This window comes from Typopeltis vanoorti, chromosome 11, assembly GCF_054136105.1.
Source record: "Typopeltis vanoorti isolate ZY-2024b chromosome 11, IOZ_Tvanoo_1.0, whole genome shotgun sequence".
Lineage (NCBI taxonomy): Eukaryota > Metazoa > Arthropoda > Arachnida > Uropygi > Thelyphonidae > Typopeltis > Typopeltis vanoorti.
The window spans coordinates 82,062,501-82,079,365 of record NC_143559.1 but is presented as its reverse complement, the minus strand read 5'-3'; the positions used below and the strand labels follow the sequence as shown (position 1 = coordinate 82,079,365).

At 36.0% G+C, this 16,865-nt stretch overlaps 1 protein-coding gene across 3 annotated transcripts in view; it reads left to right on the top strand.

The window, feature by feature from the left end:
• LOC150101798 (calcium-activated chloride channel regulator 1-like) overlaps window positions 1-16,865 on the top strand; it is a 146,083-nt gene that overhangs the window by 74,420 nt on the left and 54,798 nt on the right. For all 3 annotated transcript variants that reach the window (XM_090400349.1, XM_090400348.1, XM_090400350.1), the window contains exons 11-12: window positions 6,917-7,178; window positions 15,084-15,227. In XM_090400349.1, coding sequence (XP_090256475.1) covers window positions 6,917-7,178; window positions 15,084-15,227 — 406 coding nt within the window. The remainder of the gene's footprint in view (window positions 1-6,916; window positions 7,179-15,083; window positions 15,228-16,865) is intronic.

Below are 16,865 nucleotides of genomic sequence, written 5' to 3'. Positions count from 1 at the left end.
TGAAGATTTGTGGGTTGCAAAAATTGGTTGATATGTGGAAAAGGGGTGAATATGATTGAGACATTCAGATTACTAAAGGGTTTCTATAAGATTAATTAAGAAAATATTTTTGAGAATAGGACTGGTGGTGGGAGCACTAGGGGCCATACATGGAAGCTGGGCAAGAATGTGGTTAGCAAGGGTGTTAGAGCTAGGTTTTTTACTTGGAGAGTGGTGAATGAGTGGAATAAGCTGCCAGAGTCTGTTGTGGGTGCTATGACTGTTGAATGAGTTCAAGGAGAGGTATGATAGATACTGTGTGAATGTCGAATAGTTGTTCTTGACATGATGTCAGGGCCTCCCTCGATGAGTCTGACTCCTTGGAGTTGTCCGAAATAATAATAATATACAAAGAAACAAGCTGCACTACAATCTACATGGTATGGTAAAGTTACATTGATTTGATCAACCATTAAAACTATTGGCCTGATCTCTGGTGGGGGGGAAAAAATCTTACTATATCCGAGCTAGGGTCCTATTGTTGTTATTATCTATTAGGTTACAAAAATAAATTAAGCTAGAGAGCAATAAATTAATCTAGAGAGGCAACTTGTGTCCTCTCCAAAGTAAGACCACCAAAAACCAACATATCCAACAAGGAATATAAAGCTCTGCAGGAAATGAGGAATAATGCTCTTCTATTAGATCTGGCTGCTTGCTTCCCTATTGAATACAATCCCACCAACTCACAAATCAGGAAACTTCACAGGCTCCTTAAGAAAGTCACTTCTTGGCCTGTAGAAGTTACTAACAGATTAAAACCGTTTAACTCTATACCTCCCCGTATTTATGGACTCCCAAAAATACATAAAGAAAATGTGCCATTACATCCCATAGTGGATGGTATTGATTTCCCCCACATACAAATTAGCTAAACATTTGGCCAAAGTGCTCACATGCTACTGGCAACACACCATCACACACAAAATAAAAAAACTCAGCCCACTTCAAAGCCAGCATAGAAAACCTTACACTCCAACATACTGACATAATGGTCGGCTTTGACATCTCCTACTTATTCACAAATGTCCCACTCAAGGAAACTTTAGAGCTAATCAACACCCCAGAATCAAGTTCACTCTGGAAAAAGAGGAAAACGACAACCTTCCTTTCTTAGATACACTAGTCACCTGCCAGCCGATGGAACCTTAGTTTTCTCAGTTTATAGAAAACCTACCCATACAGGCAGGTACACCAACAATCTCCCCCCCTCTCACAACAATATGGAGTGGTGAAAACACTATACAACATACAACAGTGCTAAACTAATCTGTTCTAACAACAAGGCCCTAAACACTGAACTAAATTACATCCTCAACACTTTCTCAACCAATGGCTATCCCCCCCCCCCCTCCAAAAAAAAAAAATTAAAAAAATATTGAAACCAACAAACCATAACCCCCCCCCCCTTCACAACAACGATTACTCTAAATCCATCGCCATTCTCTACATCCAAGGCACCTCAGAAAAAATTACCAAAATCTTAAAGAAACATGACTTGTCCTCCTGTTACAGATAATAAAGACCAACCTAGACCTACCTGGTGTATACCAGGTCCCTTGCAGCTGTAAACCGCCTTACTTTGGCCAAACAGGCAGGACAACGAATATCAGAATTTCGGAACACAAGGACTACATCCAGTTTCATAAGTACAGCCATTCTGGTCTTGCAGACCATGCTCTGAATACATGCCACAGAATACGGTAGAAGAAAGCTACAGTAATACACCATAGCAAGTTTAAATTCGAAAGAGTATTCATGGAATCGGCCTCAGCCCTAAGAAACTCTTCAAACCTCAACCAATTTGGTTGTATGAGACTGCCCCAAATTTGGGAGGCTTACATCTGCAGCTTCATCGCTTCATTCTCAGTTACTGTGTTGTAGTACCTACATGCACGTGCCGTTTTTGCAAGTTCTTTTTGAAGATGGAAATGTGACGTTGCCGAAATATCGGAAATATTTATTAAAGTGTAATTTAATATATATTGTTATCTACGTTGTCAATTCTTTAAGTGATTTAGTAATGCATAACCAACATATAAGCTTGTCTATGAGAATTACCATCAAAAGTTACTCATATAATTAAAATATAAATTAAAACAAAACAGTATGGATGGTGGCCAATAAAAGCTGAAAAAATTGCTTAGAGTCCTAAAATCAGGGGTTGCTGGAAAACCTGAACTAAGTGGACTGAATGTGCAGCATCCAATTTTTTGGGATTTTTATGCCTCCATTATTATTAAGATTAGGATGGTTAATCAAAATTTCAGAGGCCTGCTTCACCAACATTGTTAAATTTAATGTGCTGTTTGTGTCCTTTTTTATGGATAGGGATTGCACATCCAGTTCCACCAATATAAGGTAAGTTACAGGTTAATCAACTCTAGGATGAGCCATTGGGGGGGGGGATCCTTAGAGGAGTTGAATATGTTTCTTTAATTTGATAGGTGGTTTAAAAGTGGCATTGAGATTATAATAGTGTAGAACTCTATTGATTTTTTTCTGATAACCCTTTAATGTATGGGATAGCTATGGTTTTACTATAATCTATATTACATGTATTTTTTGGTAGTTTATGAAGAACTTTATTGATAGTATTTTTGCTATAGCCATTATTTATAAATGTATTGCCAATAATTTGTAATTCTTGTTAAGAACTTGTTCATTAGAGTAAATTGTTATAGCTCTGTTTTTGAGGGTGGTGATATAGGTTGAAAGTTTTTTCACTTGGTGGCATCAATGGCATCATTGATAGCATCAATGGCAATATCATATTAAAAATGAGGATATTAGGAAAGAACTTGACATTGTCTGCATCCAGGAATGCGTTAGCAGAGCTAATCTCAGGTGGTATGGTCACCTAAACAGAATGGGAGAGGAAAGATTAGCAAAACAAGTGTTCTCTACCAGGTTGGCAGCAAAACGACCCAGAGGAAGACCAAGATATAGGTGGATTGATACGGTACAAAGTGCTTTAGACAATAGAAATGTAAGATCTGATAATGTTGGAGTGTTGACAAGTAACAGACTGATTTGTAGGTAGGAAGTTAGTAATGATGTAATTTTTTTTTCATGTAGTACTATCATATCCTGTACACCCCTTGAGGGTACATGGCAGGAATTTGATGATGATGATACCATACTAATCACTCTCCTGGCCTGTGTCTTATATTCTTCATGCATCTGCTCTCCACCTCTCTCCTTATATCTCTTCCATAATCTCTTTTTCACATTCAGTTCCTGTTTAATATTGTTTTTCATCCAATTTACACCCAATTGTGTCCTATTCTTCATAGTTATTCCTTCACAATTTTCCTTCACAATTTCTCAAGCACTAATGATATCCTGACCTTCCAATTCCTCCCTCCATGGAACTGTCCCAAGTTGATATCTAAGATTATTATAATCACCTGCCTTATAATTCCACATATGTTCCCGTCTCTTTGATCCTCCTGCATGTCTATTCATTCCAAGTCAAAACCACATGGTCACTCTCTCCAACTGGTGGGAGAGATGTCACCTCTGTTATTATCAGCTCTTCTGATGCTATGATGAAGTTCAAAACTCTTGAACATCTTGTTCCCTCTATTACATGTTGCCTAAGACATTTGTCACTCATGAATTCTAAAATTTCATTACCTTATTTCTACATGCATTTTCCTCTCCCCAATTTATACTGCTGTAGTTAAATCTCCCATAACATTCGTTCTTCTTGTACTTGCCATGCTGAACTGCCTAAACATCTGCTCCCCATTAAATATCCTGCAGATAGCATCAGCCTGGCCAAAGATTATATCCTCTTCAGTCAACCACGTTTCAGTGATCCAAATAATCTTTGGACAGGCTGATGCTTTCTGCACCACCAATTCTTCTCCTTTATTCTGGATAATCCTGGAAATAAAAATTTACCCAGTTCAGACCACTGACAGAGTGAAAGTGAACCACAGAACGCAACATCAGATAGCATTATTTCCAGCTAATACGTATTAACGGTTGTATAGATCTGTTATCCGGTTTTTTAATGAACTTTTTTGATGTTCATAATACCAACAAATGAATTTGTTTTTTCGTAATTTCTTATAGTTTGTGCTTTAAACAGTTAGTTCATGTGTAGAGGCTTAAGTGCTGTGAGGACATCATGTTGGAGGCTTAATGAATTTTTTACAACACTCAAAAAGAATTAAAATAGAATTTAATACTTCCTATATTTCGTCCTAGTCACTAGGACATCTACGGGGATTACAAAAACAGTTAATGTAACACACACACAAAAAAAATTAAACAGTTAGTGTTCTCTTTACCCCTGAAGATGTTAGTCTGTTGAAATTTTTGGGTTTGTTTTTTAATACTTGTTTAGTTTTAAAAAAAAGTCTTTTTTAATAAAAATGTGGTCTTTTAATAAAAATGTGGTCGCAAAACTGTAATAATTCGATTGAACTTAATCAGGTGGAGGTTTCTGTGGTTAAGGCAGCTTTTTTTTCAGCACTTGAGTGGAGGGGGGGGGAGGATTATCCATGGAAATTAAGATGGTGATTAGTAAAGATATCACAACTAGATTTTTTTTGCTTGGAGGGAAGGTGAATAGAATGGTCATTCTGTGAGTGCTTTATCAATGAATGGTTCAAGTAAAGGCAAGATAGGACTTGTATTGGCAGTTTTGGCCTCCTGTGGTGAGTCTTCGAACTGCAGTTTCCTGTGCAATTATAACAAGAAACATAGCTATGCAAAAATCTATAGTGGCATGTGGAGCGGGGGGGGGGAGAAGGCAGGTATGTTGTTTTACTTGAAACTATGAAGAAAAATATTGTATAACTGTTGGAATGAAAGAATGTATTAGAAATCAGACCTAAAATGTTAAATAAGCCACATAACAATAATTGGTGCTTCTTCATCAGAAGAGGGAAATGTCAAAGAAAATAATGTCTTTTTTAAAGAATTGCAGTATGGAATAGATAAAAACTAAGAAAATAGATTATTTATTACATCAAGAGATGCTGGAATAATGCCAGAATAGAAACAGAGAATTCAAAACAAACCTAAGTAAATATGAAGATATCTGAAATTTTAACACATGTAAATTGCAATTCTGTAATTTGATGTGAGAATATTTTTATAGATAATTCTCTCCCACAACAGGTAGTAAAACTATGTGTTAAGACCGTGGGGGTAGTGTACTAAGGATTTTTGTTTGTTCTGTTTTATTATTATTATCACCCAAGACTCCACGGAGTCAAAGACTGGAGGTACTTTTATCATACACACAGCTCATCATACTGTGCTTTAAACACACTCAAATTCTCTACAGATGCCACACTCTCAGGCAAGGCATTCTAATCATTCACAACTCTGCATGCAAAAAATCTGCTTCTCACTCCCCTGCTCACACCCTCTTTATACAGTTTCCAGGGATGACGTCTTGTTCTCTCATGATCTCCCACTGTTTTCTGTAGAACCTCTCCAAAATTGATCCTATAACAACCCTTTACTGACTTGTAGATTTCTATCATATCTCCCCCTCTTCCTCCTATCCACTACACTCTGTAAATTGCATCTTCTCAATCTTTCCTCATACTCGACATTCCAGAGATTAGAAACTACCTTAGTCAGTCGCCTCTGGACCCTTTCCAACATCTCTTCATCCTTTTGAAAACCATGTGACCAAATCTGGGCACAGTAGTCCATGTGTGGCCTAATCAAAGCCTCTTATACAATGGAACAGGAATCTCCCTACTTCTACAAGTCTGTGTCCTCTGCATCATTCCCAGAAGTCTTTGTATTGTCTTCACAATTTTGGCAATGTGTCCCCTAATTTCAGATCCTTATCCACTATCACTCCAAGATCTCTTATTTACTCCACCTCCAACAATATATCCCCACCAAGCATAAATTCTGCATCCCATCTTTGTTTCCCAAATTTTAAAACCTTACATTTTGCAACATTGAACTCGCATCTTCATTCCCATGTCAAATCACTAAATTTATTCAAGTCGTCTTCTTGTAGGGCCACAACATCTTCTCTGCTCTTCATCGTTCTTCCCAACTTTGCATCATCTACAAACAACTGAATATCCCCATCCAATCTTCTCCAATATCATTAGCATACAAATTAAACAGTAATGGCCCTAAAACAGACCCCTGAAGTACACCACTAATGACTTTCATCTTCCTGGATATTGCTCCTGCATACACAACTTGCTGATACCTATCAGATAGCCAGTCTCCGATCCAATGTACTAACCTAATATCCAGCCTCCATCTGCTCTAGTTTGACTATCAACTTATTATCCGGTAATCTATCAAAAGCCTTCTACCAGGCACCACCATCAATGCAAACACACAACACATGTATAGATGGAATGATTACCTAGATCTGATTTTACTCATTAATTACTCAATATTTTATTATTTTAGCTATTGATTACTTAATTTAACCATTAAACTGAATTATTTCATCCATTAATTAAATCAATTTTCATTAATTGTGATTATGCACTAACCAAGAGTTTCACTTATGTTCACTGACATAGGATTACTGTGGTAATAAATAGAGGGTTTTTGCCTTCTTAAAGTTTCTGCTTTGTCTCTATTGAGAACCAAGTGAAACATAAAAGCATTAATTAAGCTTTCTGGTCTATCTTTAGAAGGTTTCTAAGTTTTTTATGCATTCAGCTACGTAATAAGGATGGATTTATAATATATGTTATTCCTATTAATTTACTTTACCAAAATTAAACCTTTTTAAAATGTTCTTTTTCATTACCATTTTATTCTTTTTTAGTATTTGTATTTTGTGTTAGTTCTTCCCCCACCCTCCATATATCATGTTTAATTTGTGCATAGAGGTGATGTCTGACTTATTAGTTGTCTTTTCTTGCAGCTTGATAAAATTGAACTGGAAAATAAGCAGAGCAGCCCATTAAAAATCATAATGAATGTCACTGCTGTTCCTAATAACAATAGTTATCCTGTGCGTGTCCGAGCTTGGGTCAGCAAACTGGTGTTACCTAAACCAGAATATGTTTGGATATTCGTAGAAATCGCAAAGGGATATAGCAGTGTCCTTGGAGCAGAAGCAGTAGCAACCATTTCACTTCCAAATGGATCTAAAAAACGCATTTCCCTTTATGACAATGGAGCAGGTAAGGCAACCAAAGAATTGGAAGTTTTGTTAAATGCAATGTGCAATTTATCTGTTGTACTTTGCAAAAATGCAATTATTAACACTATTTCCATATCTTGATTTTTGAATTTCATTTCCTATCTCCTACCCCCATGTAATGGTTACTTTTAAGTAATTATTTACTACCTTCACCACTTGATGGACTTATTGTTAGGGTTAAATTAACAGCTAAGGTGACGAAGGCCATGAGACTGCTATGCTATGTTTGTTCATTGCTTGTCTTCTGTGTCAGAAAAAGCATGGCTAGCAAGAAAAATCTTATGCCTCCATATCAAATCAGCAACTTATCTTCAAGAATTGAATTTGGGTCTTTTTCAAATTCTTTGTTCTTTCTCACTGTAGGGAAATGTTTGATACATACACACACAAGCTTAGTTAAATTGTGTAATTTTTTTATATATATTAGAGAATAGGATACTTGAAGAGAAAGTGGTTATTATATTCAGAATAATATTATTATTAAATATAATAGGAAAAAAAAGAACTCAAGGATTAAGTTGAGAGAGGATAACTGTGAACATAAATAAATACAAAGGAAGGAGTGGAATTAAGAGGAAGGCGGGAGAGTGAGAGAAGGTAGAGTAAAAGTGGAGAATAAGGGAACAAGTGAGTATTTAAAGGAAGGTTTGAAAATGGAAATAACAAAGAGGGATGCATGGAAATACTACAATTCAGGCTGTGTGAGATGGGAGGCAGATGGAACGTTCACCTGAAGGTACAACAGAAATGTCAAAATGCAGATGAGATGATAATGCTGGTTGGTGCAAATAATGCAAAAGAAAATGTGAATTAGTTAGTAAAAGATTTGAGAGATGTTATAGATTGTGTATCAGAGTATGAAGTAGGGATAGCAAGCATGTTGTGTCATTTGCAGTAGTGAAGATATGAGAAACGTGGTAATAGATAGGAAGAGAGATTTGGATGTCTGAAAAATGCATTTGATGAGTTGTATGCAAAAGATGGAATACATATGAATGTCTGGATGTAAGCATTAAGAGAAAGTCTTTTCTCTCTAAGCAGTGAGTGTTGAATCAGAAAAACTAAATTGTCAGTATGAAGGATAGCAGATTGCCTTGTATGGGAACTGTAGCTTCAATTATGGATGGGTGTATTACAGATCACACAGCCCATTGGAAACTAAGAAGATCAAAGTGTAAGCAAACAAAGTTTGCGACTGAAAATATCTTCAGGACTGAAGTAAGGTAGTGCAACACCAGGCAACTCCGAGCAAAGGTGGACCAAGCTCTCATCACTTCTTGTCTCAGTATCTCCCATAATGCAAAGCACATCTTGCAGACATGTATATACTGCTATGCATTAAGGGAAGGGCCACTACCCAGACCGGTTTCAACCTTTATTGAGGTCTTCTCAGTGGGAGACAGACCCAAACGTGGAGATACTAAGGCAGAAGAGATAGGAGAGGTCATATTTACCTATAGGAGTTGCCAACAAGTGTACCACATTAATATTGAAATTACTCTGGATTTAGAGAAAGATGTTGGAAGTTTATTTTTCACTTGGTTAGACTATAATAAATTTAGTTTAATCCTTTATTCGAGTGTAAGCAAAGTTTGCACCTGAAAATATCTTCAGGACTGAGATAAGATAGTGCAACTCCGAGCAAAGGTGGACCAAGCTCTCATCACTCCTTGTCTCGGTATCTCCCATAATGCAAAGCACATCTCCTTGCGGACATGTATATACTGCTGTGCATTAAGGGAAGGGCCACTACCTAGACTGGTTTCAACCTTTATCGGGGTCTCGTCAGTGGGAGCTTTGGTCTGCTTCAGTCCTGAAGATATTTTCAGGCGCAAACTATGTTTGCTTACACTTGGATAAAAGATTAAACTAAATTTATTATAGTCTAACCAAGTGAAAAATAAACTTCCAACATCTTTCTCTAAATCCAGAGTAATTTCAATAATAAGGTGGTACACCTGTTGGCAACCCCTATAGACAACCTATATGACCTCTCCTATTGCTTCTGCCTTCGTATCTCCACATTTGGGTCTACCTCCCATGCTGGATATGAGAGGCTCTGCTTGGAGTAGGTTTTTGCCTGTCTCTGAGTAGAGCCAACGCTGAGAGGTTCTTCTTGGTGACGGGGTGAGCCTGTCACTGAGTGGAACCAAGCTGAGTTGGGAGATCTTTTGGGATCATCTAATAATTTTTAGAGAGGTCTTTAAATACACCTCAATAAATGTTGAAACCGGTCTGGGTAGTGGTCCTTCCCTTAATGCATAACAGTGTCTGTTACAGTAATCCTATTACTGTAATAGACACTGAAGATGTACTAAAATTAATAGTACATCTTCAGTGTCTGTTACAGTAATAGGAATGGAATACAAGCAAAACGTTCAGTGGATCACCTATTAAAATACAATTGTTACCGTGTGCTAGGAAATAATAGAAAATAACAGATTTAATCTATTAAGATAAATGGTTTTTTACATAAGATGAAAGTCTCCCAGATCTTTGAGAGAGACAGACAGTTATTTGTATTTAAATTCGGTCGGTGTAAGATAGTTTCACAACTTTCTTTGAATAAGCGTTCATATTTGAATCTGCATCTATGGAGGAGAACAGCTGTATCCCACTGGACACTATGAGTAGAGGCAATACTGTGCTGTGCCAAACCAGACTTCAGAGGTTTGTTATAATCAATATAATATTGATGTTCTTTTATTCTTTTTTCCAAAGAATGGCCAGTTTGTCCAAAATAAGAAACATCGCACTCGCAAGGTATTTGGTAAATGCCAGCCAGAGATAGAGAAGACACTTTATCCTTTGTAGAAGGTAATAAAGAAGAAATTTTGTTGATAGGAATATATGTTGGAATCAACTGATACTTTTTCAGAATTCTACTTATAGGATCTGAGATTCCTGGAATGTACAGAATAGGAACTCTGGGGACTGTTGAAGAAACTTTAGGTGTTGGAACATAAGAATCAAGTATCTGTTGGATTTGATTGGAGTTGTAATCATTTGATTCCATTAACTTTTTAATGATAGAAAGTTCTTGTTGTAGGATTATTGGGGAAGAGCAAACTTTATGTGCTCTATGAATTAGAGATTTAAGAATGCCATATTTTTGAGACATGTATTGCACAGACCTTGTGAATGTATCTGCCAGTAAATGGGGTTTTCGAAAGACGCTTGTAGATAAGGTACAAGTTATAGTAAGGAGGATGTCCAAAATGGTAAAGTACCAGAGTTATCTTTTTCCATAGTGAATTGGATCTGTGGGTGAAGGTTATTTATCCGGTGTAGAAAAGTAGAAAGTTCATCTTCAGTGTGTGTGTATGTGTGTGTGTGTGTGGCCAAACAGCAAAAACATCATCAACATAATGGTACCAAAGAGATGGTTGAGGATGAATGGATGAGAACATAGTATCTTCGAATTGTTTCAAATAGTAGTTTGCCAAAGGTGGAGACAGAGGGCTACCCATGGCAGTACCTTCAATTTGTTTGTAGAGTTTGTTTTTCCAACTGAAATAACCTGAGTGGGTGACATATTCAAATATCCTTGCGATATCTGGAGGGTAATCTTCATATAAATAATTGACTGTGTCGGTTAATGGGATATTGGTGAACAGAGAAATGATGTCAAAACTGACTAACATTTCAGAATCTGTAATTTTAATATCCTTGATTTTTTTCAAGAAAATCTGTTGAGTTTTTTATATAGGATCTGGAATGACCAGTGAGAGCACTTAAGGAACGTGATAATACTTTTGCAATCTGATAAGTTGGAGAATCAATGTAATTTATGGTAGGTCGTACAGGACAGCCTTCTTTATGGATTTGTTGGGAGTCCATATAGATGAGGAGTTTTTCCAAAGTAGGTATTTTATCCACGTAGTTAGGATCCCAACTTGTAACCCCATCAAGTAATTTATTCAGTTGTTTAATTTGCGAATTAGTAGGATTACGTGTGATCTCTTGGAGGTCATGGTGTCTTCTAATAGGCTGGATACTTTTGTCTCATAGTCAGTCTTATTCATTATTACAATAGCTTTTCCTTTATTGGCCTTAGAAATGGATATTGTATTATCTTTTCTTAAAGAAGTTAGACCTTTAATTTCAGCCATTTGATAAATTGCATGGAGGTAATTTGCTTTTGAATAATGAAGTCACAACTTCAAAATATAGTTTGTTGGCATCTTCGCTAGGACGTCCTGTTAGATTGCGTTCTATATTATGTAAGAAATCAAGATAAGGAATGCGTGAAGGAATAACAGCAAAATCAAGGCCCTTTGCTAAAGCAGTTTCAGCAGTGGATAATGGGCAATTGGAAATGTTTACAATCCATTTATTTGTAGACGTACTGTCAGAGGTAAGGTTTTTCTTTTGCTTGTTATATAAAGAATTGTATTTTTGCATAAGATTTTGAAAATTTCTCTCATGAGACCGGGATAAGGATTGTTTTGATAAGGATTGTTTTTTTTTTTTTGCTGGCAGATACATTCACAAAAAGTCTGCGTACCACACGTTTAAAAAATTTGGCATTCTTAAATCTCTAATTGATAAAGCACATAAAGTTTGCTCTTCCCTAATAATCTGACAATAAGAACTTTCCATCATTAAAAAGTTAATGGAATCAAATGATTACAACTCCAATCAAATCCAACAGATACTTGACTCTTATGTTCCAATACCTATAGTTTCTTCAACAGTCCGCAGAGTTCCTATTCCGTATATTCCAGAAATCTCGGAACCTATAGGTAGATAATAATTACTAATTAGATTTATTTAGCTAATAAATTATCAAGCTTTTATTTCACCTTCGTCACCAAGGCATCTTCATGGACACACACAGAAATACAACTAAATATGTGCATGCTGGCGCACTAGCAGGAAGGAAAACACAGAATATGAAAGGCGGGATCCTATAGTCCTAACTGTGCCTTCTATGGGTGCAGTGATGGAAACTTGCTGAAAGGCTCATGGTAATGGTTTCCTACATTAGGTAAAGTGTGACAGCCAAATTTGTTCAGATTTGGCAACTGTTTGCTATGGTAGAATCTAGAGATAATCTTTCACATTTATATCTGTTCCTGTATAAAAGGGGAGGGGGTCTTGTTCCATGTGGATACAAATCACTGGATCCAGTGAAACAAAAACCTCATTCTATAGAACAGCAGATATAAATTGGAGAGATTACATATAGAATATGCTGCAGCAGCATTACAACATTCACCAACCTGAACAAATCTCAAAATTAGTCTTCCAGATTTTAGTTAAAATTTGGAGACTTATCTTTGAGATCTTCAGTAAGTTTCCATCACCACATCCATAGAACACCAGGTTAGAATTGTAGGATACTGCCTTTCATAGTATGTTTTACCTTCCTGTATGCTTGTGTTTAGTTGTATTTCTTTATGCCCATGAAGATGTATTTGTGACTAAGGCAAAATATTGCTTTAATAATTTTATTGGCTAAGTAAATTTAGTTAGTAATTATTATCTCTAGATGTGTACCATTTGACCTGCTTATTTGGCTGTGATGATCTGTTTATCAGGATGTCTTGTTTTAAGCTGGTTATCCTATAATCAATTAACAAGAGTAGTTGATGAGGGCTTACATACTGTGATTTATGGATTTTGCCAAGGCATTTGAAAGGTTGTTGGATGACAAGCTGAATATGACTTCCTTTGAATGGATTTAGATAATTGGCTGGTGGATTGGATTGTTGGTTGTCTAAGAATTGTATATGGAAGAGCACTATCAAGAAACAACAGTAACAGATTATTCAAAATTAAGTGGATATTGAATACCACATTATTTCTTAGCCGGATAAGAAACTCAAAGATAGGAAATTATAATCTAACCTAAGAGTTTCATGCCGAATATAGAAAACTATATATAAAGATTTATAAAGATCGGCGAGTCAAAGCATAAGCCAACACCTGGTGGTGCAATGCAGAGCGATTCTTTAGTAAAGGTGGAGTAAGCTCCGATCACTGTTCTTAGTATTTTCCCATAATGTAAAACACAGCTCCTAGGAGATGTATTACTGCTTTACGTTATGAGAGAAGTTCTCATCAGTGAGTAGGTAGACCTAGATGTAATACTAAGGTTTCAATGGTCAGAACTTATATCTTTACTGTATACGAGTTGCCAAAAAAAGGTGCACAGATACAATTACTGAAATTAGAGCCAACAGGCTTCACTTCGGCAAAGTAAAATTATTGAAAATTAAGTGGATATTGAATACCACATTATTTCCTTAGATAGGAAATCTAAGCTAAGAGTTTCATGCCGAATATAGAAAACTTTATGTATATATAAAGATCGGCAAGTCCAAGCATAAGCCAGCACCTGGTAGTTTTTATTAGATTTCCTATCTTTGCGTTTCCTATTCAGCTAAGAAATAATGTGGTATTCAATATCCACTTAATTTTGAATAATTTTCCTTCTCCGAAGTGAAGCCTGTTGGCTCTAATTTCAGTAAATAGTAACAGAGTTTAGTACTGGAGCTGGTGCTATTTAATCTTTGTGTTAATGATATTGTAAATGGACTGCAGGACAATGATAGTAATTATCTGCAGGGTTAGAAATGTTGAGGGCAATTCATTGTGACCTGTGTGTGTGTGTGTGTGTGTGTGTGTGTGTGTGTGTGTGTGTGTGTTAAGGTTTTACACTTCAGAATCTAAAGATGGAAAACTATTAATTGGGCTATAGTGAAGGAGGCAAAAGATAAGTGCATGATGATGATCAGCAAGAGCCAGTTAAAGAGATACGCTGAAGATCGAGAAAAGAATGTTAAACAAGTAGAGATAATGATATGGTGGTTTCATTGTTAGACCCTTGATTGTCTCTAGATTACTGTATATTGATCTTATATCTGGATTTTGAGGGAATGGAGAAAATTTAGAATGAATACAAAGTGATTGCAAAATAGATGCCAGGACTTCGTAATGTTGGCTGTGAGGATAGATTGAGCACATGTAATCTACAGTTTGATAAGAGGAGATTGGATAATAGATTCGGGTATATTTGCTGTTGGGAAGCACTTAGGATTGGAAAATTTGGGTAGATTTTCAAATAGGTAAAGGGAATGGAGACAAAGCCATCCCAAGGGAGTTACATGAAAGAGTGAAAAGTAGATATTTTGATGGAGAGCTAGTGCATAAAATGCATTGCTTGAAAGGATGGTGAATATACAGACTGAATGATTTCAAGGTGGTAACAGATTGTGATAGATATCACAATCTGTTACCACCTTGAAACGATCACCAGCGATGAATCTAGACTATGGAAATAATAAATTTAGTTTAATCCTTTATCCAAGTGTGAGCAAACAAAGTTTGCACCTGAAAATATCTTCAGGACTGAATATGGTGTTGTTACTACCTTACTGGGGTAAGGTAGTACAACACCGAGCAACTCGCAGCAAAGGTGGACCAAGCTACCATCACTCCTATTCCAGTATCTCCCATAATGCAAAACACATCTTGCAGATATGTATAATGTTATGCATTAAGGGATTGGCCACTACCCAGACTAGTTTCGACCTTTATTGAGGTCTCTTCAGTGGGAGCCAGGCCCAGTGGTGGAGATACCAGGCAGAAGCAATAGCGAGGTCATTTCTACCTTACCCCAGTAAGGTAGTACAACACCATATTCACTCCTGAAGATATTTTCAGGTGCAAACTTTGTTTGCTCACACTTGGATAAAGAATTAAACTAAATTTATTATAGTGTAACCAAGTGAAAAAAAAAAATAATAATTATAAACTTTAGACTATGGAAAATTTGTGTTTTATTTATTTATTCACATGTAATGCATTTTATGTTTAAAATAATTAGCTAACTTTTTCAGTATCGATCAGTAAATAATCTCATATCTCTCCCAATTAGGTGCAGACATAAAAAAAAACGATGGAGTTTATTCTGCTATATTTGGCAACTTTAATGGCGCTGGTAGATACGAGGTTTTTATTCGGGTACAAGGTGATGCAGCTTTCCTTGGTACGCCTTCTGCTACAGTGTATGATGTGATAGGTAAGCTTAATAAATAGATGTCATCCATTCTTCACACTATTGATTATTTTTGATCATATATGAACTAGAAAAGTTTTTGTTTAATAGATGGAGTTCTTTAGTTTTGTTTATTTACTTTTTTTTTTTTTAATCTCACTTCCGCTGTTGAAAGGTTAAACTTGTAAATATATTTTAGGCAGTGTTTCTTATACAACTTTGGGATTTATTAAGCAAGGTAAAAATCAATAGAATTATCTACTACAGTTTTCTGGAGAATTTGGCTAAGTTGGAAAAAAATTCTTAAACTTTTATTCTCTATAGGTCAGTTGGTAAAATCAGTTTATTTACTACAATGGACTCTGAGTTCATTTAGGCTTCTTGAGTTTATAAGACTAAGTAGAAACTCAGCACAAAGTTCCAAACCCAGTTTTCCAAAAAAAAAACCACAATTGCTCAAGTAGCACATTTCCTATAATATATGTTTATTACATCACTTTTTGGTGCATTTAAAGAAATTACTATTTTTAAAGTCATAATTCATCATTTAGTCAAAATACATGCTTCTTATCCTGAGTTGACAGGGTAAAAATCTGCTAAAAATTACAATAATTTACAGTTATATTTTATATTCCGAAAACAAGGTCAATTAAACATTTGGTCATTTTTTGCCTGTGTTTTTGTTCCTTTTGTTCATTCTTTTAGAAATTTTCTCTAGAGCATATTTGGTAAGCACCTTCTTGGAAACTTATCTATCTCAATCTTATTACTCACCTTCTTATCCACTAGGCTCTGTGTGTTACATTTCCTCAGTCAAATGTCATAGCTGACATTTCATATTCTGAAATATCAGTTATGAGGATACCATCCTATTCATCAGATTTGGTTTTTGAATGCCTGATACAATGCAGATCTATGCATAAACAGGAAGGAAGGAAGGAGATGGAGAGAATGAGATTTAGTAAAATGTTGCTGTCTGGAAATGTGAAAGTATGTCATGGAAAAGTACAGGCAAACTGATTTAGCAAATAAGAGAACAGTAATTATTATGGGCCATTATAGTTATTAATTTAGATTAGAATGAAAATATTGCATCTGGAAGCAAGGGGATGATGTGATCAAATTCTTTAAGATCCCTTAGGCTGTATGTAATTAAAGATTTTGAATCTTTCAAAAAGTACTGAGTTATATATTTGATCACTGTATTAGAAGGTGATATAATAAATGAGGTGCAAAATCTGCTTACATTCAGCATTCATTCTGCTTACACACTCCTTATATAGTTTCTAGTGATGGCCTCTTGTTTTAACCCCCCCCCAATTCTATGAAAAATCTCTTCCATGTCAACCTGATAACAACTCCTGACTAGCTTATGTTTGTCATATCCCTCCCTCTCTTCCTCCTATTCAGGAGGATCTGCAACTGACATTCTCTCAATCTGTCCTCGTACTCCATATTCCTAAAACCATTGACCACCTTTGTGAATCTCCTCAGGACCCTTTCCAACATATCGTCGTCACCATGAAAACTCTGCAACCAAATCTGGGCACGGTAATCCGTATGAGGCCTGATCAAGGCCTTATACAGTGGTAACATAACCTATCTATTTCTGCATGTCCGAGGTCCTCCTCATCATTGCCATTATCCGATTTGATGTTTTCA